General features: G+C 34.1%; 2 protein-coding genes across 5 annotated transcripts; one reads left to right on the forward strand and one right to left on the reverse strand.

The window, feature by feature from the left end:
* Positions 1 to 746: 746 nt before the first annotated feature.
* LOC106124154 (gastric triacylglycerol lipase) lies at positions 747 to 2,069 on the forward strand. The gene has a single exon (XM_013320623.1). The coding sequence runs from the start codon at positions 747 to 749 to the stop codon at positions 2,004 to 2,006; it is 1,260 nt and encodes a 419-aa protein (XP_013176077.1). The 3' UTR covers positions 2,007 to 2,069.
* Positions 2,070 to 3,943: 1,874 nt separating this feature from the next.
* On the reverse strand, positions 3,944 to 22,112 carry LOC106124859 (anoctamin-9). Of its 4 annotated transcripts, none has more exons than XM_013321861.1 (26): positions 22,071 to 22,112; positions 12,570 to 12,867; positions 12,084 to 12,208; positions 11,508 to 11,660; positions 11,154 to 11,186; positions 10,637 to 10,804; positions 10,462 to 10,566; positions 10,166 to 10,300; positions 9,911 to 10,075; positions 9,593 to 9,744; positions 9,379 to 9,481; positions 9,192 to 9,299; positions 8,703 to 8,908; positions 8,273 to 8,439; positions 8,084 to 8,160; positions 7,669 to 7,809; positions 7,308 to 7,472; positions 7,026 to 7,169; positions 6,779 to 6,948; positions 6,441 to 6,580; positions 6,030 to 6,189; positions 5,835 to 5,880; positions 5,656 to 5,761; positions 5,350 to 5,525; positions 4,686 to 4,863; positions 3,944 to 4,444 (listed from the first exon to the last, which is right to left on the reverse strand). In XM_013321861.1, exons 2-26 carry the CDS (start codon positions 12,856 to 12,858, stop codon positions 4,338 to 4,340), a joined length of 3,519 nt encoding a protein of 1,172 aa, XP_013177315.1. In that variant the 5' UTR covers positions 12,859 to 12,867; positions 22,071 to 22,112; the 3' UTR covers positions 3,944 to 4,337. The 4 variants fall into 4 exon arrangements, with proteins under 4 accessions (XP_013177315.1, XP_013177312.1, XP_013177313.1 ...); XM_013321858.1 differs by having other exon boundaries at positions 9,899 to 10,075; XM_013321859.1 differs by lacking the exon at positions 22,071 to 22,112 and adding an exon at positions 15,267 to 15,313 and having other exon boundaries at positions 9,899 to 10,075.
* Between the last annotated feature and the right edge of the window lie 4,795 nt (positions 22,113 to 26,907).

Raw genomic sequence — 26,907 nt, forward strand, 5'->3', positions numbered from 1 at the left:
TAGCACCACTTCAACGATCTTAAAATAACCTTCTTTAATATAATTTCACTTACGTATAATACAAGAAACCAGTATCAAATGACAGTTTCTACGGCTAACCTTTGGTTTCCGATATCAAAATCTTTGTATAAAACATGCCGTCATCCCAGTCTTCTTTCGCATTCATTGCCATCTTTAAGCTTCTTTCTTAACTTTCGTTTCGCCAAGAGTTCCGTGAATATTCTGCTTTCACAAGATGAGTATTGAACAATTAACTTTAAATGTTATTTGTCGTATACTTTTGCTATTAAATTCCGTTTGTTTTTAAATACAAAGTAATACCGCTACAACAATTTTAATCGGAATATACTTGACCTCAGTGAGATAATGTTTCGAAATGGCGCCTGTTTCCGTAGAATAAATGTGTTACTTTACTAAATAACTATCAAATTTTTTAGTCATTGCATAATTCTTAATAGAACTCCATACCATTAATTGAACTAGGTATAATTCTTTAGATTCCCCCGAGTAACTAACATTTTACTAAGCTAAGGAAATCTGGATAATCAGCGTAAAGTATAAATATCAGTCGCTACATAAATTGACTTAAATAAAACGAATTAGTGTAATTAGTAATTCATGTTTATCATGCAAAACAACTAGATAATGAACGTATGCAGTTATTTAGTGTAGACAGTTCAATAAAACAAATAGATAATTCAATTCCCTTAAAGAGCCAGTCGCAGGTATTTCCAGCGCTCGGAAAAATGTTTTCGAAGACGGACGTGTTTCTTTTCTATTCATTCTCTCTTTTCTACTTATTAAATGCTAATTTAAATTCCGCCAACTTGGATATTGCAAGGCAATTTAAGGTACTTAATGGATATCCTTTGGATTCTCAACTGAATTTCACGGAATTGGCAACAGAATATGGATATACCGCGGAAGAACATATGGTAACTACAGAAGATGGATATATTTTGACGATTTTTAGGATAGTTCGCGGCAAAAATTGCCAAGGACCAATAAGAAAGCCACCAGTTTTATTAATGCACGGTTTGTTCATGAGTTCAGATCTCTGGTTGGATTCAGGGCCTGGCGCAGGGCTGGCGTATCTCATTTCGGATGAATGTTATGATTTATGGGTGGGGAATGTACGAGGAAATTATTATAGTAAAAGACATACAAATTTAAATCCGAATACGATTGAATTTTGGAATTTCACAGTTCAGGAAATGGGAAGCTATGATGTACCAGCTATGATTGACTATATAACGAATTATACATCGAGTGACACAATTAACTACGTCGGATATTCCCAAGGTGCCTGTATCTATTTAATAATGTGTTCAGAACAGCAGAGGTACTGTGAAAAAGTCCAAGTTGCTATTCTATTAGCTCCCGGTTCAAGATTGACTTACACAAAGTCCATTCCTTTTAGATTGCTAACTGCATTATATGAAATAAGTGCACCTTTCTTAATCGAAACAGGTATTTATCAAGCATTACCATGGGGTGGTATCGTTCAGCAGCTCGCTTCATATTTGTGCAAAGACAATATTACTGCAGACACGACGTGCAGATATGTTTTGGATAAATTAGACTCTCCTCATCCGGATTCTATTGAAACGGAGACAATCCGTGTTCTCTACGGACATTTTCCAGCTGGTACTTCAGTTAAGAGTATGCTATGGTACAATCAAGCTTTGAATGTAGATGATTTTCAAAAGTTTGACTACGGACCAGTTGTTAACGCTGAAGTGTACAATTCGGCTACACCTCCGTCGTACAATCTCAGTGCAACTACAAATCCAACCGTTGTTATAAGCGGACGAAATGATTTCTTATCTGTACCTCCAGATAATGAATGGTTAGTGAATCAATTGCCAAATGTAATAGAACATGTCGTTGTGGAAGATCCGCTTTGGAATCATTTCGATGTGCCGTGGAGTAAATTGACGAGTAAAGATATTTTGCCGAAGATTACTGATTATTTGTATAGGTACAGCAAAGGAGGGCGTGGCTAATAAAAATTAAAATAAAAACTTTATTGTTTTTTTCTTTTTTCATAATTGCTTAATTGTCAGTCAATAAACAGGATCACAGTAAGTCAACAGTCGAATCAGAATAAACAAGAGACCAAGGGACCGCGATTTTTTCTCGCTTATAGAGCGTATACCTCTCTAACCCAATTTTCTCGCTAATATAGTCCGTCGGGACCGGACAAAGACTCGAATCTCTAGGTTGGACTGTTATATTTTATACGTTGCAACGTAAGCATAATCTTCACGAAAATTTATGGACACCGTTTTTACGTGTTTGTCGAATTGTTTGAAAGTTCTGTTACATAGGAATGGATTGATAAATCTTTTCTACAAAAAATGGTACGTAAATGGATTTCGAATTCAAAACTCATTTGTTTAAACAGCTTTGTTCAATCATTGAAGCATTGGTATTCGTTTTGTTATCAACTCAATGTCTGGTTTTTTTTTCATGATAAAGATGGTTAAAACATAGGCCGTTTAAACTTGACAAATTTGTATGTTTTTATAGAGGGTCGATAGGTTATCATTTGTGGTTTTACATATTGTAACTATAAATTTTATTTATCATTATGTAAAGGAACGGAATATCTAAATTGTTATTTGAATACAGCCAATGTGTGTTTGTTCTTAAATATTAAAAAAAACACATTAACAAGTTTGAAAAAAAGTAATAATTTATTTGAAGAGCAATAAGTTCTACTTACCTGACTATCTCCTGCTATAATAATAGGTGTTGGGTTGCCACCTTTCATGTTAGCACTTTTAAACAAGATGCTGAAAATCGGTTAAAAAAATAATTCAAAACGAATTATAGATATTTTTATTCCTTTATTTCAAAAACATCGAGTATGTAATTATTAGCAATAATTTAAAGTATAATGAATATATAATTTATAAATAACCGAGATTCCTTATTTTGACTTTACTTATTATTAATTTTATAAATAACAATACAAGTAACTAGTATCACATTTATATTTGGACAAACACGTTTCTTATTTTATAATTACATAATTTATTTTATGCAGTAATTCCGAATACCAGACAGAATATATTTCAAAATCTTCTAAACAATATTTTGATTACGCTTAAGTACTTTTAGTAAGTAAAGTATACAAATATCTAATCATTTCAATTTTTGGACCCATTTTTAATATTATTATTACACACTGAGCTGTTTGAAACTTAAATGACCGCCTGTAGTTATAAAGAATCTGCGGGACTGGACAAAGTGCAGCGTTTCGAAGCGATTCCATAACGAATTTCAAAAATGTATGAAACTGACGCACGACAATTACGTGACTTATCGAAAGTTATTGTAAGTTCTTTACAGTTTCGAAGTTCATAATGGAATCGCTCCGGAACGAATGCACTTTGTCTAGCCCCGTGGAATCGTCTTTGACGTGCGATGTACTTGATTCTTGGGGGTTAGACAAAGTGCATTTGCTCCGGAACGATTCCATAACGAACTTCGAAAATGTATAGATCTGACAATAATTTTAGAGAAGTCATGTGATTGTCGCGCGTTAGCTCCATACATTTTTGATGTTTTCTACGGAATCGCTTCGAAGCGAATGCACTTTGTCTAACCCTGCTGATCCCTTTCTTAAGTATCGTAAGTTTACATTCAATCGGTCTTTAACTAACTACTTTCTTCTACAGGTATTTCGGGTAAATGTCACTGAGCGTTATCACAAATGTTAATTTACATTATAATGAAATTATTCATCACATTAATTAGTAGCAATGTACTAAAACAAAAAGATAATATTATAAGTAAATGCTTTTAAATTAAAAGATAGTGCGGTTGCGAATTTAATTATTAAAATTATATGGCTTTCATCCGAAGGAATTCATTATTAATATAAAAAAAATTAATAATTATAAACATTATTACCTATGTATATTAATTCCTTTACGTACTAAAAGCCTCATTTAACGAAATGCAATGCAATAGTAGTAGAGGTCATAAAAACGTTCACGTGCTACATTACCAACCAAATAAGTACCTACGCAAAATTGTTGGTAACATCAACTTTTAGTATGAATACAACTATATAAGGTAAATGAAGGCATATCTAAACTGTTTATTCGATATTTGAACGCAACAATAAGTAAAAATTGCCTTCTTTATGCACCGCAATACAAATGCAAATAATTAATTTTATATAGCATTTTATATAGAAAACTACAATTTTTATCTAATGGTCGCAATACAGCAAGCAAATATAATCTGTGGTACGATGTAATAATGAACAATTTCATAAATGAGGATATCTCTATTTAAATTAGCTAGTGATCATTTGAACTATGTCAGTGCGTTATTCTCGGAGACGAGGGTCTTTGAGCAACTGCCACATGAGCGTCTAGGCCGTCCGATGCTCTGGAAGCTCGACGCCTCCAAGTTCCACTAGGTCTCTCTGAAAATGTGAATAAAGTTAGCAACCAATAGCAACAAATATGGCAAATCTTCCAAGCCTTCCAATCATGCACGTACGGCCAAATGTTAAAAATGAAGGTTTACTTTCACTAACAATTCAAAAACGTGGTCAACTCCATCCAGCCAATAGACATTAATGTTTGACATGGGCATTAGAAATTACCTACTCCTTATAAAAGCTTTTACTTCCATTATTAATTATGTAGATTATAAATTCTCACCTCCACTATCACTCTTCTGTGTGATTAGTTGCCTGTATTCTGTGGAGAGGCGTCGTCTACCGTGTTCGTATTTAACTTCTTTAGCGAGCAATGCCTCGCGTTGCATCTGCGTCCGCAGCTCCGTCGGCACGTCAGGTATGAAGAGTTGCATCAGACCAGTCAAACCGAACACCACATGCTGTAAACGAAGATATATTGATTTTTTGACACGTATGAAGAAAAGTTATGAAGAGAAATTATGAAGGGAAGAAGAGTTATTAAGCATCTCACAAGACATCGTCAACTTTTGTTTATTGTTAATTTAACTTCTCGTGTGATGGCCGGATAAGTCAATTTAATAGTACTGCTTAATCTGAACCTTGAATGTTTTAATGTGAACTGCTAACTCACGGAACAGAACAGTACAAGAACAGAAAATTAAAAGCATCTTCCTTATTGCTAATATTAAGGAATTCGCAAACATTCACACAAAAATAATATTACCTCTATGTCTTTATTTCCGAAATAACTGAGATCAAAACATATTCTTGTTTGTATGCTGCAATAGGATGTTTGCAAAACCCTTACCTACGCATATGCGTAGGTAGCAACGATATAGAAGGAAGCAAGTTTATACCAGGAATTACACAGAGGATGACAGTTCACTTGGTTATAGTTATGTTACCTCGAAGACGACAACGAAGGCGAGCCTGGCTGCGAATACGTGCCAGTAGTGCGGCGAGAGACCGTAGGGCTCGTCGTGCTGCGGCGGATTGCGGTAACCGCGGTAAGCGCACGTCGCTGGATCTACCTCGTTCTCATCAGCGCCCCAGTCCTCGCGGTAGTCCGATGTGTTGAATACTGATATACATACAAAATATTTCAGTTCTTGTGGACAGTCTGCCGCAGGAACCAAAGTTACTGAAGTACCTGGCTAATAAAGTTATTGGTAAAGAAAAAAATAATGTCTTTCTAGAAAAGTGAAGCTTACATGACAATGAATGGTCGATGTAACCAGCCAATGTGTAGTCCGGCGAGTACACGTACTTGTAAACCATACGAGGAATGAAGTCACTCGTGTATGCTATGACGAATGCCTGCGCAAAATAAATCGCAATTATGAAAAAAAAAGCCTAAATCGCATTCGATTGAACATATTAAATCACTCACATTAGAAACCACTGCTGCGTACGTAATTCCCCTCAGAATTCCATACCTGAAAAGAACAAGTACCATGTTAACAATGTAATTTTGTATTATAAACTAATACGAGAAATTAACGGCGATTATGGACAAGAAGTTGATATAATTATTTGTACCCTTCTTTGCAAAAATTAAGTGTAAAAAGGCGTAAAAACAACTTACCAAGCTCCAATATCCTCCACCCTTTCAGCGAGAGGTCTTCTTGCCTGTGTGACCATTTTGTATGCGTCCAAACGGATCTCTGCGATATTGTTGAGCAAAGCAAACAGCGGTGCTAAAGGGAATGCCGCCACGAATAAAGTTACGAAGCCATATTGGAGAACTGTAAAAAAAGAAAATTCAATTTGTTTAAATTGTACAACATTTTCGAATCAAGTATATTTTTATAGTAACTGGTGAATAATGAGTAAGTGGCCAACTGAATTCCCTAAAATAGTGGTTTCTACTCATAGACATCTGACACTAGTAAAGGTAGCAGATACCTTGCCTAATTTTAACGGATAGAGGATTTAATGAGTATATTTCTCCTTAATGTATGTCCACCGCTTAGTCTATTTTCTTTATATGACTTACTCATTTCAAGGTACTCGTCGAAAAGCGCCAGACGTCCTGGGTCTTGCAAGTGGTAGTCCTGCTCCCACGCCATGTGCGGCTTGCTGGGGTCACGTGTCACCGCGCGGTGGGACCTTTGACGCCACCAGTTATGCAGCTTCCTGGAATACACAATGTCTGATATTAAGGTAAATTGTTTCGATACTAACTAGATGGTATTGTTAATGCACTCATGATTTAGTTAGAATTAAATAATGAAAAATGTAACAGTATCTGTCTACTATTGCTTTAGGTAATTGTGACGAGGCTTCAGTTTAATCCTTTGAAAAAAAAATAACTTAAAAGATACTATTACTTACGGAAAACCAAGTTCTAAGAAATTGTTAAAACACTGCTTTCCAACCATAATGATAGCCAATTGTATGCACAATTCTGACAAGCAACCAGCGGGGTCGCAAATATCGCCTTTTAGCTTCAAAAACTCTGATTTGCGAGCTTGATCGTCACCGGGGTAGTCGTAGAATCGACCCTTAAATAGTTATACTATTTATTAAAAAAAATATTAATCGAAACATGCTATATATTTAGTTAATTTCTGACAATTACCTTGAAGAACGCTATGTAGATAAGAGATGAATAATAATTCATAAATTCGATAAAGAATATTTTAAAGGTATAAGAGTCTTCATATTCAGTCTGCGTCCGAGGATTCTCCATATTAGTTAAATAAACAGCAACTCTCGAGTATAGCTAAAATTCAGAAAGATTAAGTCATTTCCACTGTAAAATATTCATAAAAACTAAGGTATTTAAATTTTCTAAGTGATGGCACCGTTTTTATATCAACGATTCGCCAGTGGAATTTTAATTTAAGCATTTAATACATACCCTTGTAAGGATCATTATAATTATTAAATTGATAACAGCAGCCGTCATGGTGGTGAATATTTTCGCATGCTTTTTAATGAAAAATCCACTTCCTCCATATATGACTGATACCATTGATATTCTGTATATGATCGTGCCCAATACCGCTCCCATTACTATCGTGATCTGGAATAATAAAAACGTTATGAAAATCTATATCCATTCTCATTACTTTTTTGTTCAAATGCCCATCATCCTTCCTTATAACATTTACGCACTAAGATTTTGGTCCCCAATTTCTCAAATTTGTAAAATTTATCACCTTATGTATTTTACTAAAGAATATATATGAAAAAATGGTATCTTCTTGGAGATGTCTTACCATGAACAAGACAGCGGAACTTGTCGCGACGTATCGCATGGTCTTCTGCCAGCCTGGTAAGTAGGGCTCTTTCTCACGTGTCACTGGGTTGGTACGGAATGTCTTTACTGATGTCTCGAATTCGGGACGTGGCTCTTCATCCTGAGAGTATTCAAATTGGATGTTTCAATAGAAGTAAAACATGTTGCCATTTGAATTTAGACAAAAAGACTAGCATCAGATTCTTAAATTTAGCTTTTAGGAGATACTGGTGTTAAAAATGTGTAGCTTAAGCTGTCCCTTCGTGTGCATTTCTTATATTAAAGTCACAATAAGAGTTTACGTAAACATTCTCCTACTGAGTCTCTGAGTGTGGTAGTTAGGCACCTGTATTTTAATCTTGGCTTTCTACTTTAATTTGTAAATAAATACTTACATGATCGACACCGCCTAAGTCCCATTCCCAACGTAATACAGATTGTTTTCGCTTCCAAAGCTCAAGGAATGTTGTTGCTGAAAAATATAAGACAAATATTTATAATCTTCGATTCTCCAAAGAATAATATGATCAAGAAAAACAAATAAGAAAATTACAAAAACTGTGTTCAATTAACCTTAAACTTACCCCAAAAAGACATAAATATAGCGAAGAAAACCGTAGCAGGGTTATCAAACAAATATGATAATTTGGCAAAGAGGCAAGAATCCGACAGTCTTTGGTACTGACATGCTTTGTCGCAGAGCGGACATAGCGTTATATTGCCTGGTCCGTTCGCATCACAGATCTCCTTGCTAAAACGTATAAATAAATAAATCTTTTACTTCTAATAATCGTGGTACTGGAAGATTAATAGGGCCAGCTATAGCAGCTGCTTTACGAATAAGCTGGTTCAAGCAGAAAAATTTACATTTCACATGAAACATATTACAAAATTTCTTTATTCTCTAAACTCATAAAAACCATTCTAATTTCGTCCAGGACCTTCTTCTTTCTATCTATACGTACTGGTACATAATATTGTGATTCAATAACAAAAAAACAAATATAAAAGTACCTAGGAATGTTATCATCCGATTCCATGCTGGCTAAACCATACAAGAAGCATAAAGTTCCAACTATAGCGGGTGCGTACAACATCTTAGTGTAGAAGCCGAGCCAGCAGAAGTAGAGGCCGATCTTGTCGCCGAAGTATCGACGGACGAGCCACAGCGGCTGCTTCTTGTACCATTTGCAAGGTCGAGCCCATTCCAGATAAAGTAACTGAAGGGTAAAACTAACGTTAACTTTGAACTGTTACTGTACACGAACAGAAGAATATAATTAATAGCAAACTAGTTTATACATATCTGTTAAAAGATAATTTGATTCGTAGAAGGTTTTTTCACATAATTTTTTCATTTCTTGAATTTCAAAAATTGATGCCGCAAACCCAAATACATTTAACTCCTTTTATCGTTTTTATGACTTCGTCTAACTTATGAAAAACTATTCTAATATTTGCTACGGAAACAAAATGGTGGGAAAATGTTGTTAATAAACTTACCCGTCTATCTGTAGTACTTCCATCTGGACTGTTGAGATCATAGCGTCCCTCGTGGAGAGGAAAACAAGCTAAGTAAGTACCATCGTTAAGTAACCTGCGAATACCCATCTAGAAAGCAATAAAAGAAATTATGAATGAAATATGTGAACAATTTTTATAAAGTAAATAAGGACAATAATTTTAATACCTTAGTTTCAATACTATCATATCTTGCTCTAAGTAATATCTGCATAACCAACATACTTCTTTGAGCTGGGGAGAATTGCGTGTGACGATCTTTGACTAGAAACCTATAAAAGCATAAATAACATTACAATTACATCTCTTAGTATCTTGTAAGTGGAAATAGAGACTAACGCAAATCGCGCACGACTATCCGCTAAGTGGAAATAGACACTCACTGTTCCTCCCGCCGCACTCCTTTTTGTTCGGTTGCTGCATAAAATGAGGGCTCCGGTTCTATTCGACTATGTTCATATTCGTATAGTTGCTTCCATTTTCTTCGCCATTTTGAGTACCATTTTCTCTCCTTTTCCGTTATTTTTTCTTCAGACTAAAATTACATAGTGATTTCGTAATTTTTATGTGCGACAATTTTCAAGCGTATGGTGATTAGTAAATTAGTAGAAAATAAATATTTATTTTGTTAAATCAATTGCTAAACAAATAGGTAGAGTGCAAGAAAGATCAGAGATTATAAAATTTACCCAAGCTCTTACTGAAATTGTTATAAATCTTTTGGTTGGTAATTTCATTCCCATAACTTCTGCTAGTCTCATTTCAGTCTTCCAGGGTATGTGTATCTTAAGGAACCACGTTTTCTCATCAAAAGATAGACATTTATTTTCTAATTCTAACTCCAGACCTTCTTTTATCAAATTCTCCTAAAACAAAATAAAATAATTCAAAATTAGTAAAAAATCACAAGTTAATTCTTAAAGTTGTATTGAAACTGCATCTCTCTTTTAACTTACTTGAAAAATTCTCCTATGATCTCTCTTTTTGGCTTCTGCTTCCGTCATAACCCCATAATCTTCTTCCTCGTAAGCCAGCACCATGTCTATTCTTCGTCTGCCGTCTCTGAACATCAAGGAATCAGGATCAAGTCCCTGGAATCATAACGATTGGTTTTTAACATTTTAGTTTGTTGAATATGTTATCTGCATTTGTATTAATTCTGTTTATTTGTCTAATATTTAATTTATTTAATTATTAACATTCTATTGTCCTTAAAATATGTCTATTTAATCAAAGCATAATAAGAGCTTACGTCTGGATTTGTTTCTCCTACATTTTCTTCTTTTTCGTTGGAATATTTTGGCACTGAGTCCCTTCTGTCACCTGTATAATCCGAACTCTTGCTATCTGACTTAGACTGAAAAACATAATTTTCAATTTAGATAAAGAAGGAGATTTTAAAGCAAAATAAAAATAACAAATCGTACCTGAAAACTAGGCATTGGAGTTGTAGGTTGCGTGGATAGATCTTCCTTGATCTTAGGTGAGAAAGCTCCAGCGGCTGACGTCACGTTTTTCACGAGCCTCCAGCCACGGTAGCGACGCTCCTCTGAACTGTCCCGCGAACTTGTTTTTAGGTCTTCTCGAAGGTATATCTGAACATATTTGAATTACGTCGTACGAGCAATTCGTCCCTTACTTGCAGGTTAAAAAAGCAAAGGTTACTACATTGTAATAAGATGACTACTTTAATCAATCAGCTATGTTTTTAAGGTTAAAAGCCCTTTGACTATAGTGTACAGTTTATAAACTGTATCAAAATCACAATCACGACATGTAGGAATACAGAAGCTGTACAAAACTTTACATTTACATCACAAGAAAACATTGGCAAAGGTAATAAATGACAGACGAAACGATTAAACACAATTCTACCTACAAATATGTTAATCTTAAATTAATTTAGACACAAAAAAATGAAAAGTATTTAATTATTTTTAATACCTTTTTATCACTTGGCTCCACAAAGGGTATACTCTGAAATATTTAATTCCAAATTTAAATTTCTAACAGCAATTAACTACCAACATTACACAATTTTTGTTCACTTTGCTTGCGTTTGTTTTATTTCTTATTATTCGTATTTTTGCAAAGAATGAGCTATTTCGAACTTCGTGATGTAATTATTGATATCATACATCAATAAAATTGCAAAATGTTTAGAGGCAGGAAACGTGAATATAACAATCTTTCAAACACTGTAAATCTACTTCAGTAACGTTATTTATAGATGTTTCAAGTATCAGGCCACTTTTTTTAAAAACCTTGTAATATTTATGAATATAAAGAATAAAATACCCTGTTTCCAGGACTCTCCATGATGTCAGCTAGTGATGTTCCGAATGCTGATTCGGGGGCCAGATTGTCAGAGGATCGCCAAGGAGGTTGGATATGGAGCGGAGTGCCTGGCAGTGAGGTCTCATGGCTTCGACGATGAAGTCTATTGTGATGCTAAAGTAGAAGGTAAGTTGATAGTTGATAGTATATTTTTTTCGGTTGATAATGTATACAGTCTTCTTGTTTTTTAGTTTTTCGGAATTTTTTTCGGAGTTCAAACATTACCAAACAATCACAATGTTAGGGGCCGGTGTTAATACATTTGAGTAACTTTGCCTAATTGTTATAAAACACAGAACTTTCCCACGTGTTTTTCCTACGCACGTGTTAATTATGTATGTCGTGTGTACTGCAACTTCTTAATTTTATGTAAATCTACTAAGACTTTTACTTCGTCGTAAAAACTTCTAATTAAAATGTATTTAAGATTCTTTTTCCATAGGATAGTTACAATATTTAACACGTTTAGTGCCAATACTTGATTGATCAAGTGAACTCGCATGGCGAGTCTATGGCTGTGGGCGTGTTAAATCTTACCTGATCATCGTTGCCATTTTCGGACACACTGAGTTCCGTTCTAGTTGTAGATGTTGAACTATTCAAATTGTCCCAAGCGTTATGATTCCTTGTATTAGCTGTTGGTGGCTCGGAACAAGTCCCATCTGCAAAAATAATAATTCTGATCGTAATCTGCAGTACCTTTATCTGTAAACTTATTTTTCGCTTCTGATGATGCAAGAGCAATTTCAGTATTATAAATAGCGTTTAAAACGTAATCTTCTTTTAACAAGAATTGTCAAGGTGAGTGATAAATGAGTTTTACTGTACTTATTTTACTCTATCGGTTGGTGCACCAGATTTTTTGTCCTTTAGACCAATACTCATGCTAGTCATTACTCCCTTATTAACTTTCTAGGCAATCCAACCATGGATAAGCGTAGGTAGAGATGAGTCTCTTCCTAGCCTTAACCTTCACTAATGGATATGGATTATAATAATTGTAACATTGTTGCAAAAACATACCATCTCGTATACCTTCTCTTTTGGCTCTACCTCCATCGTCGCTGTTCCTTCTAGAGGACGCTTCGCTATGGCTTCCTGTAATCCTTTCACTTTCAAATGTTATCCTATCCAGTACAGCTTGATCATCTAATCTTTTCCCTGGGATTTGATTAACTTTCCCTAATCCTTTACTAAATTTGTCCAATTGTTCCAAAGCTCTTCGTGGTGCTCGCTGATTTAGTTTCGTTATAACTTTTCTTACGTTGTTCTCTTCAACTTCGAACGGTTCGTGATCGCGACCGTTTTCCATTGTAATATGCTGTGAAGCATTTTACATAATAAGATTTATTATGAATTGTGAATCTAGTTCAATTTTATATCACCAAAGTATTTGAAATAAATTGGTTATGGACAGAAATTACAAATATTTCTTTTTTAACTTTAAACATAAGTTATTGCAAACGGCATTAACAAATTTAGACGCGGGCATACTAGACTTAGCTAGTGATATCAAGTCATAGATTATAATTTAGTTCATGTTATCCTATCTATTGATACTGATTCATTATATTTTAATGTCAATCACATAAAAACGCGGCAACCTTCCATCACTACTACGCGCTATTGATTTACTATCAACAATGCCACTATAATGACACCCACGATTACATAAAGCGTATGATTCGCATCTTCAACTCCATTATATTAATTTCACACGAGGACATCACAGCAACACAGATTAGTAGGGCAGGGTAGAATTGATATTGTTTGGACACACCAATACAGAACATTATTATATTGTCGGCATAATACGGAAAATTAATTGACCGCGTGAGACAGACGCTACCAACGCAGTTAGACAGAAATATGTTTTTAAAGCATAGAAAACAAGACCTGACAAAATAGTGGACAAGGATCTTGCGGCAGTTTTTTTGACATTAACAAGGGGACGTAATAAGCTATCGTGTTTTATTTTCACTTGTTCGTACTAGTACATGTACGTTTATCGATCTATAAGCAAAACTGCTGCGCTAGAATTCTGTCTCACTATTCTGTCTTCGTGTGAAACTTGCATCATACTTCTACATTGATGACATGTCATATTGACGACGTATGGACGTGTCCGTAGAAACATTTACCTAAATATAACTCTATATGATATTATCGATTTGTATACTGTAGGGAACGACAATGTGGGTCAATCACAAACTCTACGGGGGATGGATTGAGTGTTGTCAATATTTTTTTTTGATAACTGTTTTGTTTTCTTTCACGTAACTACAATTTTAAAGTCGATGATTACTGCCTTTGCCTCGATTAGTGCTATTTAATTCATTTGGATGGAAAATGTAAAATGGTTTAGGGAATACATGGTACATAATATTTTCAGATATAAGGCTCGTTTTTACTAAATATAGTAGTCGCCCGCGACTCCATCCGTGCGGAATTAGAAAAAATACTATTAGTTGCAGCGTAATGTTAGATACCCTTAAGCCTTCCTCTATAAATGGACTATCCGACAAAAAAAGATTTTTTCAAATCGTACCAGTAGTTCCTTCCGCTTTATAATATTAGTATTTCTACTCGACCGTAGTCAATCGTATTGAGTAATGAATTGAATGTATTAAAGTCGAATAGAGAATCACCTGAATTGAAGTGAACTATGTATCAATCACCATTACACCCACGTCTGACAACACTCCGCCACTACTCTAGTTAATTTCATTTAACAGCGTGCTACCAATACGTTTTTCTGCACGAATTCACGTATGGTGCGACTGACAGCGAGAATATAGCTACTCTTTAATTATAAAATCCCCGCCATCTTACTTCTTACTAATATTATATGGATGTATGTTGGATTGATGGATGTTTGAAGTTATCTCTAGAACTGCTGTACGGATCTAGCTGGAAATCGGCATAGAAAGATGGCGAGATATAAAATATATTCCTTTATGTCCCCTTCGTATCCTTTACTAATTGTGTGAGTATAGAAAAGAACTAGATAATTCTAGTTCAGGATGGTCTTTTGTGAAGTAATTCTTATGTTGAGTAAATCCAATAACCAACAGATGTTTACCTTAACTTAAGGCACTTTTTGGTTATCACATTTATATCATAAGGAATGCTTGAATAATATCATTTTGTACTTCTTTTTAAATTTACAAAAATATAACAATTCTGAGATATATAAATCATTAATCGCTTTCACTTGGACCTCACCCTAGTGTTTCGCGTAGGCGTAAATACGATTGTTGCTAAATTATTCTGTATCGCTGAAGACAACCTCCATGCTATGAATTATAAACGAAATGGCATTTAGCTTCGTATGGCACAGTGACCGTATTGAAAAAAAAAAGATTTTATTCGAATGGTATAAATATTAAATAGACTTTATACGCCATCTTGTTTTCAATAAAGTTAACTATCAGGCCAGAAAAATGCTTAATTATATTATTCGTAATCATTGTGATGTATTCCTAACGAAGTCAAGCAACCCGAAGTGGGCTAGTGTGGTTGACTATTTTTTAATCACTTATAACTTAGGGTAGGCTGCGAGCCTCTCAGTTGGGACGTATAGTGAGCTGTTGATGATGATTCGAAACGATTAATACTAATCAACTCTATGCTTTGTCTAATATTAACTTTCTTTTTATGATTTCTAGTTTCTACGACCAATATTCTCTTACTCAATTTGATATTATACTATTTACTCACCTAATAAAATAGCATCGCTTCTAACACATCTATCCACTTTGATAGTCGTCGAAAGAAAAGATTTTTACTTTCACACAATACATTTATTATGATGGAAGAAATCACGATTAATAAATCATTATAAGTTTTATTGCTTATAAATAACAATTGAAGGTATATTATTACAAATTTTACAAGTTTTTTTACGAACGTAATAGTTTAGTCACGTCCCTCAAATGATTATTTGTCACGATTTTGACAACGTTTCGTCTAGAACTTCTACTGTCTACATAATGTATTGACAATTTTTAGATTATTACATATTTATAATAATAGGTTAATCATGAATATTTGTTAGATTGTGATAATTATGAACACACATATTCGATAAAGAAAACGACAAAGAGTTGGAGACACCATTTACAGGTTTAATTCTTCAAACGGCCGGCGTTGCTAGGCGAAATATATGTATATGTAGGGTTCATATAAAATTAAAGTTGACAATACACGGACGTTAGTTTGCAATGACCGCTAAATTGCAATCCGCCTCTTACCAACTGACACTCAATCCGGTACTGTATTCAACCAGTCCGTGTATACCCGTGCTAAGGCGTTAACATTCGAATTTATGTTTTTGTGTATTTTTGTTTAACAATGGCGCTGCGATAAACAAATGTTAGATTTTACTGTCGTTCATCTGTTTAGTATCGAGATATCAATAAAATCGCCATTAAATTCCGATTTAAAAGAAAAGTAAATAAATGAAAGACGGTAATGTTATCCATCTGTGACTAATCGAGTTCATTCAGTTCTCGTGATATATCGTTTCATCTCCAAGTTGACTATAACTTTAACACTGGAAGCTAGATGTTAAAAAAAACAATAAGCCTGACTAACTGTACCCTGTACCCTTATGAAAACTTGGGCATGATTAAGAATTGAATGACGAGACTGTTCATGACCAAACATATCACAATGGATTGAACATACATTACTCGGGAAAAAAATTACTTATCTGTTAGTCATACAAAAATATTGACCAGCGAACCTAGCGCCAATATTTGTGACAATCGCCATGGTATGGGAATCGTGAATTATGTCAAAATTAGTTTGAGATTTCAGGTAAATTCTACGCACGATATGGCGCTGCACAAATCTTAATACAAATTTTGTCGTTGGCGATAAGATGGCGATTATTACAAATATTCGTGCTAGACCTACAGTATAAAATTCGTCGTACAATTTATTGCATATTTTTGCTCATATTACTAAAATATGGCATTGTACTTAGCTTCTTACTGACTGATTGAAATTAATTACTTAAAGTAAATTTACACAGCATTGACACCTTTCTATAACAGTATTGTGATCTCTTTCATTTTTTTTAAAGAAATAAACATAACAATATCCCTATTTATATATATTTAAACAGCGAAAACTCACTGTTAGAGACATTAGAGTATGACAAACAACTCGGAATATATTAATTCTTTGGATTCCGATTTATACTTGTTTTAACACATTATCGCCGTCCCTGACATTGTCTTATAAAAAAACAGGGACAACAATATTTGTCACGGAAATCGAAACCCACTTGTTACGTTTAGATAACATACTGCGTTCATTTGAAATAATTGGATGTTCCATCCGTTGAAAATGATCCGTATCGTATATCTTTCGATTAACCACAAAGACATCAATATATCAGTATTTATAAAACCTTGGCACAATGTGTTACTTTCATGGACTTCACCAAGAGGTCGCAGGAGGGGGGGGGGCGCCTTTGTCTTCCTTTATAATCGGGGTAAATAAAATGTAACATAGATTTTTTAAACAACTTCGAAATTTTAAATTGCCTAAAACCCTACATTTTTTATATATTAACGTGGCAAACGAGCGAGCGGCCAATTGAAATCGCTGAAATAACGAAGTGACCGTCGCCCATAGACATACGCTATTGCACATGCGTTGCCTACTTTTAATCGACGGAGAAGAGGATGCACAGAAAGAAAATATTTTCCCTTTCCATGCATCCTTTCATCCGTAAAGTCCACTTCAAATTCCCATCCTTTCCTTATAAAAAAAGGGTGGGAAAGGAAAGAGGACTAAATTAGGCCTCCGGGACGCACACTCATCAGACGAATTGCGGAAGTGATTCCACTTGACGCCTGTCTTCTGTGTGGTCGTAGTATTTCATCGGGCGAGCCGGGCCAATTCGTGCGAAGATGTTAAACCGGGCTCTACCACTGTTAAAACATACATAGATAACTCTTAAACGATTGGTCACTTATTTAAGAATCTTTATAATCGGCTAACCCTCCCCACTTTTATCATCGAATGCCGACGCCCTTGAGTTATATTGAATGTGGGTTAAAATAATTTACTCTGCTTCAAATTAATTAATCACATATGATTGATATGCACAAAGGTGCAGATGCTAAAAACATAAAGGTTAAATGAAACTAGGTTACACTATCAATAAAAAGATCATCATCATTTTTAGCTCGCTATACGTCCCCACCGAGGGGCTCGGAGCCTACCCTAAGTTAAGGGTGATTAGGCCATAGTCAACCACGCTGGCTAAGTGCGGGTTGGTTGACTTCACACATATCTTTGAATTTCTTTTCAGATATGTGCAGGTTGCATCACGATGTTTTCCTTCACCGTAAGAACGTCGGATAAATGTACATATGTAAATCGGAAATCGAAAAACACATTGGTACATGGCGGGATTCGAACCCAGGACCTGCAGATTGCAAGCCAAGTGCTTGACCCCTTGAATAAAAAGATATCGGAACAAAATTAAACTTAACAAAAGAGCAAGCAGTTTTATTTCGATGAAAATAGCGAAGTGAGCGCTATCTATAATCTGCGAAAGTTAAGAAATTGCATATGCGTAGTATCACAACATTTCCAGGAGAAAATATTGAAAAGGTATTTAGTAGAGTATTTTTAGTAGTGTCTCATGTATATTTTAATCTTGTGATGTGCACCGTGTAAATTAATAATAACCCTGAAAGCCTTGCGTGACTAAAGTCAAATTTACCTAGACTAATCTAAGTGGAGCCATGTACAGACAGACCGCAGTAACAAATTTGTATTGAAACCGATTACGAAACGAACATGAAAGGATCAAAGTAAAATGGCTTCGTGAACTAATTAGTCGGATTGTATCGAACCACGATCAAGTTGCATTACAATGCTAATGTATTTTATTGATGAATTTTTATAATGATATCACACACATGTGCAAGTTAATATTAAAGTAACTCCCATGAAGAAGCTAAAAAAGATCAAAAAAGCAAGAATTATTTCTACTAACTAAGAAGGTTTAAACGTTTCCGTTCAATATCTTAAAATCTATTCAATGTCGGGTCGATACAACTTTTCATCCTCCAGATCGATCTATCATCTAAAACTTCCAAAATAATCCATCCATATCTTCTTAAGATGGGATTAATAAAATTCAAGGGGTAAATAACGAAACTTGAGAAGTATAATAAGTTAGTATTGAAAAATCATCAAATACCGTTTACATCATAAGGTGGCAAATATTTTCACTTCTTACGCGTCCCCGCCTCTGTCAAATTCACTACCTCTTCCCTGTAAGAGAGGAGTAGGGAAAGAGGTCTAAAATGAGGCCTCCGTCATCTGGGTGTAGAAACTGTTTTTAACCGACTCCAATAATGATGAGGTAATTTGACTATGTTTTTTTGTATCTATGGATCCATGGTTTTCGGTACCTAGTGTATACTAATATTATAAAGCGAAAGTGTTTGTTTAAACGCGCTAATCTCAGGAACTACTGGTCCGATTTGATAAAATCTTTTTTGTTGGATAGTCCATTTATAGAGGAAGGCTTTGGGCTATATAACATTACTCTGCGACCAATAGTTTTTTTTTAAATTCCATGCAGACGGAGTCGCGGGCGACAGCTAGTGTTTTATAAATTGTCTGATGCTCAGGTATAAAAATACTCAACTCTATTTAAAATTCTCTTTTATTAAAACATCTGTACTTATACATTGGTGTCATGAAGGTATAATTTACCGCGACACGTGTTCATTTTCACAGAACAATGCATTCGCTCCACTTTACGTTTTATTTCATCGGCTCGTCAATTATTCATTATGCGAAAGATAACAATTGTTGCGTATACGTGGCCGGAAGAATTTTAATAGAAAACATACTTTAGTTATTGATTTTTATTATGGACTAGATTACAATGCTATTTAAAGAAAACAGTGTTTGGATCTTATTTCTTATTCCTTCTGTATGTATGTATATTTTAAAATAATAAATTATTAGGGAATTTACCCTTATGCGAGGAGAAATTGCCTAAAAACCCTTACACTAAGGCCCTTAGTACACAGGGAAATGTAAATTTTCGAAACTAATCTTATTAATATTATACATGCGAATGTTTAGATGGATGGATGGATGGATGTTTGTTTAAAAGTATCACCAGAACGTCTGCATAGATCTCGCTGTAATTTGGGATAGATGTAGAACATAGCTTGGAAGAACATATAGGCTACTAAATAAGTTTTTTTTTAAATCCAGCGCGGAACAAGAAGCGGGCGACAGCATTAGTCTATACTTGCGTCGCAAGTATCATCAAACTAGGTAAGTTTGCTGAAAGAAATCAGTGATTACTAATACATGATTGTATTAAGTAAAGGAATAAAATATTTCCATACTTTAATAATAACATCTTGTCAATTACTCATATCAAAGTTTACAAAACTATCGGCATATTTTTAATATATCGTGATTCGAATTGTCTCCATTGTGACATAGTGTAAACATCTGTTGAATGAATAGAACTAACTATAGGCAATAATAAAATACATTTTAAAGTCGAGTTACTGATCTATTTCTTTTAATGAGCTATGATGACATAATATCGTACGAGCTCATGCACTTTCTAATTAAGAATGTATGTACAGCGCTCTACGTTTTTATGGGCCTGATTCCATATTTGAGCATCAGACTCGCATAACCAGTGATGGTTTTAGCTCTACTGGAGATCTGAGTGACATTTTTTTCGGCGGCCTATTTGTTACTGCCTTTGAGGAGAAGTTAACAGGGTTAAGTGAGAGACATTCGCAGACCTGTGGCGCCCCTTTCATTCCGTCGCCATGGGCGGTCGCTGAACCGCCCTCTACCCTTACGCTGGTCAAGCATATGTATAAAGTAAAAGTAATTTCACTTCTTTAAACCTTACTAATATTATAAATGCGAATGTTTGCATGCATGGATGGATGCTTATTAGTAAGTATATCCAGAACTGATGCACGGACCATGGTGAAATATGGCATAGACGTAGAACATACACTGGAAGAACACATAGGATACTTATTAACTTTTTTATTTCCGCACACACGGAGTATTGGACGACAGCTACTGTTTTAATTCTAAAAAAATAATTCTAAATTAATTTATCTCTATGTCGTATTATTGTAATGAAAGGGATGACAATACGTATATATAATATAGAGAAGTGCCACGGCTAACGGAGTTTTGAAGCCAGTTAGGCAATGCATCAATTAAATTCGGTTATCCTGAATTATTAATCTCTACCATAAAGTTACCACGATCTATTTTCGAACACAAACACATATGAATTGCTTATAACAACCCAAATACCGACAGGTCAACCTTGTTGGTACTATAATTTTCATAAAAAATCTATTTTATTTTACATTCCTTCCAAATAAACTAAATAACTTTCGATTATAATTGCTCTACGTTCTTATATAGTCGACGACATTAAATTCACAATGCAATTAGGTCGAATATTAGTAGACGGAACACGTCTCTGTGTTTTAGTATGCCGTACAAAGACTATCAAATCGATTATGATGCGATTTCAGCGTTCATTAGCACTTGACTCGACCGAAAATAATGTCCGTGTCCTATTATAAGACTGTGTTTGACCAATGTGTAGGAAATGTAAAGCGTATACCTTGGCATATACACTTGAGGAAAATCACTTAAATAACTCAACTTTTTTAACCAGCTCATCATTCGCTAATGAAAGAACTCTTTTGGTGAGAATTTTTTTAAAAATTGGATTTTTATTTTTCGTCGTTAAAAAAACTAAATTTTTGGAATAACGTGACCAGTACAATCGAATCTGAATAAGCGATAGTCATTGTCCTGTCTCGAAGGACGACCTTTACAAGCGAGAAAAATATCGCGTTCCCATCGACTCTCGCTTATCCAGGTCCAACTGTATATTACATACTAATTAAGTTATACAGCTTAATCCTAAGCAAGCAAGTGTTGCTATCGGCAAGTTTACTTTCTTTCGTATGCTTGAAAAAATATTAGTGAATTTATTTCATACGTTAGTACCCTGTAGTAAGTGTGTAATAACTAATTATTTCCTTAATATTCTGTTATAAGGCGAAGTCTTAGCCATTGATCTACATTATCTTTAATAACCATTATTTGAATAGGTTTATTTCTACCCGATTTACGTAATAATTGTTAAACTAAATTAAAAAAATATAATAACCAATTGTTTTCATAGAAAAATTTGAGCAAGTAACCACAAACTACTTATAACTAACTTAAGCAAAAAATAGTCCATTTTTATCCCCTTGAAAAGAAAAGGGAATATTATATATTCTGTGCATGTAATTGTACGAAAACGTTGATCTGCTATACAAAAATAGCAATTTCACCACAAGCGAAACACTAACAAGTTTATACGAACACAATCCAAAAACAACTGGGCAAAATTTACGCTCGAAATCACATGAATGCATAACAAAATAATCTAAACAAAGCGTAAAAGAAATCTTCAAAATTACTCACCTGAATAAATTTGTACACCAAACAATTATTCTTTTAAACGTAACATTCGCCTGTAACATTCGATGTGACAAACTCAACACTTTTAACAATTCAGTTCAACTTTATTGGTTGATGGACTTTCCTCGCAGATATATCCCGCATCGTAATTACGCGCGCGTTTCCGCCGGCTTCCGATTTTCAAATAAACTAACCAAGATGGCCGACGCCGGCTGACATTGTTATAAATAGTGATGGCGCACGCGGTCAGAACACGTTTATCGATATCGAAATTAGACTTGTGTACAATGCTTACTTTAGGTTTCAGTTCGATTAAATCCTAATCAAATGCGATCTGAAATTAAAAACAATAATTTTATCTCTTTAATATGTGTGTTTATTTTGCCAAGTATTGCAATACTTTGTTTTTTTTTTGCTGCAGAAAATGTAATAAGTAAATTAGTGATGTTGTGTAACTGAACGGATCAATGTTAAATACTTTGATGCAACATCTACGTTGTTTGAAAGTTAATTGATTACTCGAATATCTTACAACTACTGAAACAAGAACAATTAAAAAAAAACACCACGACTCACAATCATTTGACAACGAAATTGCAGGAAAATGAAATGTATTAATGCACTTGCAGTGTAAAAATATATAATTTATCGATACGTGACTCCCATAACTATTAAGTAAGCAATTTGGTAACATAATTGTCATATTATGTATTGTTTGTTCAGATTAAAGTTGATCAAGAATTTTTCTATCATGTTGATACGTTGTAAAAATAGACGAACATAAATAAAAACGTGTCACACTGAAAATTATATAGAAAATTCGAATTTGAATGTTTTTTGTATCAACGTTTCGAAAGTGGAAACCCACAATTACATTATACATGTACTTTGTCTTAAAAAAAGTGACTCAAATATACTCCGAGGAATATTCCTACTACTCGTACTATAAATAGTGTAACGGCTATTTAAAGACAATATAAGAAATCTTACTTCTTACTTATATTATTATATAAATACGAATAATTTGATAGATCGGTGGATGGATGTTTGTTTGAAAGTATCTCCGGAACGGCTTAACCGATCTCGCTGAAATTTTGTATAGATATTAAACAAAGTCTCGAAGAACACATAAGTTACTTATTAAGTTTTTTTTTAATTCCATGCGGACAGAGTCGCGGGCGACAGCTAGTTCTTAAGATCTTCCTACTCGTTTTGGGTTACCATATGATTTTTGAGCATTGGTCAAATGCACGAGTTCTTAGAACATCATGATATAATGCCAACAAATGGGCAAAGACATAATTTTTGGCTTATAGCCAAATGCTACATACATCTATTAGTGGATACTTTGTCAAGTAATGGTTTGAAAAATTATCCAACTGTTGATAATAGTTCGCTGTAATAACTTCACACATTTCGACTAAAATGTATGGACGGAGAAGCGATCAGAGATCATGGTAACTTGATATATTTAATAGTGCTTACCGGATTGGGTTCTATACTTACGACTCAATTCATTTTAAAATAGACACTCCAATATTAGATATATGTACAGACTACCTGTCGCCCCCGACTTCATCTTCGGAGATAAAAAAAAACACAATTAGTAGCCTATCTGTTATTCCAGACTATTGTCTACATCTATGCAAATCTTCAGCGAGATCCATGCCGCCTACCCGGAGATACCTTTTAACAAACATTCATCCATCCAACCAAACATTCGCATTTATAATATTAGTAAGATTGTCGATCAAATCACTCCGCATGGAAACAGAATATAGAAAAACCAGTGCTCATAGTAAATGTACCAACACTGTAAGCATACCGGAATATTCGCATAAAAAGGTATTATTGTTTCAGTTTTTTTCAGAAAAGACAAATGTTTCGGTAATGAAAATTCATTGTTACCGAATTCGTGTCAAGCGCAGGGTCAAGTGTGCGAATTCAATGTTGGTCAGTTAAAATCTAATTTTAGGATATTTTGAAAAATATAAAGATTCTTACTATAGTGAAACATACTAAGTGACTTAACTAATCTTATCAAACATCTTATTTCAGTCAGATTGTAAGAAAAATGTCACTATTTGTTTTAATATTAACAAAATTGTATGAAACCAGAAGACCAGATGTTAAAATATTATACAAACACAGATAAAATTCACTCTTATCACATGAATTGCAAATATTTTTTTACAAATCTATCATAATAAAAGACATTGCGATAAGATCTTTTCGCAAAGATTTCATCTCGGGTAACAAAAAATAATAGCAAAGATTGCCTTTGATTATTTTAAATGGTAATATTTGTACTTACTTTTGTATATTTCTTTACTTAATTTATATCTTGGAAAAGGTTCTACGTCCATTTAATACAATAACTAACTTTTTATTGCTTCATTTATCATCTGCCAGTCCTTCCCTCTCATGTAGAGTTGCTTTTCCTCTATAGGTCATGATTTCAGTTGCCGCTCCTTTCCTAACCATGTTACCTTCCGTCCATTTCTTCTTAGGCTCTACCGTTGGACACCTCCACATTCGTATTTAAAGTTTTCCTTATCACATGTAATTCCTCCCTCGTCATAACATCACCGTCATGCATCACCGTACCGAGGGGCGAGCTTACCCAGAGCTAACCCAAGTTAGAAGTGACTAGGCCAAAGTCAACTACACTGGAATAGTGTAGTTGACTTTGGCCTAGTCATTTCACACATGTGTTTGAATTTCTTCGATGATATATGCAGGGTGTACCACGAAGTTTTCTTTCACCTTATATAATAAATATAAATACAAAATTAAGCATGATATAAGAATATCATGCTTAATTTTGTATTATAATTAAATATAACGTTCCCTATAGAACAACGTCAAGTAGCAAAAAGTGGGTTGTTCACGTGTTTAATATCAGAACAGATTGATGTTATTTTTAGCTACAGTTATAAATTATTCAAGAATGTGCCATACATGTTCGTAAATCAATATTTGATTTTGCTATTAAGTAAATAACGTTATGTACTTACTTATGTATTAAGTCGTTTTATAATTAAATTTAAAAACCGAAGGTTTTCTTAAATTATTTTTTTTCTGTCTAAGTTTTATTGAAATAGTTTGTGATTGAAAATAATGTGCAAATACGAAACTCGGTATGGCTAAAAAAAATAATGGGGGAAGTGGGAATCTTTTTCATTTTTTAAGTGCGTATTTAGTTTACGTTAGCCGTCAGAGCAATCATTCATCGCGTTTTTTATTTTAAATCTCGTCTGCTATTTTTGGCAAATCTTACGATATTTTTCACTCGCAAAGTATGCATATTTATGACTTTCTTTACTCAACCACGATTTGTTTATGCTTCGACATTTAGCTTACTTTCTTTGAAAAGATTTGTTTATTATATATTGAATTAAATGTACGTACTCGAATTGTGTATAGCGTTGATTCATGATTGAAAGAAGGTAATTATTTTTCGCAGGCGCGTAGTTGTGTGGGTTGGTGAGTATTCGTCCATTTCCTTGTATAACATTGTGCTTGTAGCCTCTGAAATCAAATAACAATCTAAAATTTGCCTACAATATAGCGTTACGATCTACTTTTCTTAAGTTCTGTTCTTGACCCATCCTACATACTTTTACATTGGAACAAGATGCATAACAAAATGTTCAAGTACAAGGCGTTCACCTCAATGTTTTATTATAAAATGGATTTATCGAATATAATTGAATTTAGCGTATATTTATCAGAATGCAACATCGTCATATCAAAGTAACGCAATAGAGTTTGCACCTGTTGCTAATAAATGGTCTAGCCACAAGTGTATTCATTATTATTATGAATATAAGATGTAAAAGATGGACTATTTTTCATGACTGATTTAATATTCTCTTAGCGCAAGCGATGACGTCTGCGGTGACCTGATTCTATTTTGTTTTATTCTCGAAGATGCCCGTCTTCAGAATGTTTTAGTAACATGAATTATCTTAGAAGAATTTATAGAGATAATAGCACTTCGGATTATAATGCGATAGTCATTGGTTCGTTCAACTGGTAGTTTATACTAGTCACTTACTTTAACAGTATTAAAATATAATAATCGCGACTAGTCGCCTAAAAGGACACATTTACATAATTTAACATTTAAAAGCGCCTGCGTGAATTTTATAGTGATATACAAATGTGTCTTCACTATGAAGATATTCGTAGGCGCCAAGACAAATATTATATGGATTCTTATTATTCTTACTGCTGTACTTTTATTATATATCTATTTATCATTTAAAAAACAAATTGAAAAAGCATTAAATAAAGCGCAGATGCATACGCATCTGTTAATGAGTAAACTACGCATGGCTTTATAATCGCCACCATATTTTAATATCCTACCAATCTACTATAGTTAAGGGAATAATTTCACTTCTTTTCATCTCCTTTTAAAATAGAAACGATAATATTAATCTTGAACAGAAATAGGCCACAGTGGCAATCTTACAGGCGGCCTTATGACCTTAATTACTTCACTGTTTCTATAAGATATTGAAAATCTAATGAAGAGTTTTGTAACATGTTTAAATAGAGACGAGTTGAATTTAAGTAATGTGTAATAGTTTAGAACAGGGATACCAAAATTATGGACCGCAAGTTAAACATTATGGCAGAAAATTTAAGGTAAGTTGTTTATCGTATTTTATTGTTACGTATGTTCTTAACTTGAAAATGTTTAGGTAACTTTTGCTCTAACAGTTTGGAACCTCTGGCACAGACAATTGAAACTAAATAATTGAGCAATAGTATAATTTGTAGGCCGTGCAATTAGCACATTGAATTTACTACTTTTAGTGCTGTGTCTTTT

Source organism: Papilio xuthus, unplaced genomic scaffold (assembly GCF_000836235.2).
Source record: "Papilio xuthus unplaced genomic scaffold, Pxut_1.1 DF825946.1, whole genome shotgun sequence".
NCBI lineage: Eukaryota > Metazoa > Arthropoda > Insecta > Lepidoptera > Papilionidae > Papilio > Papilio xuthus.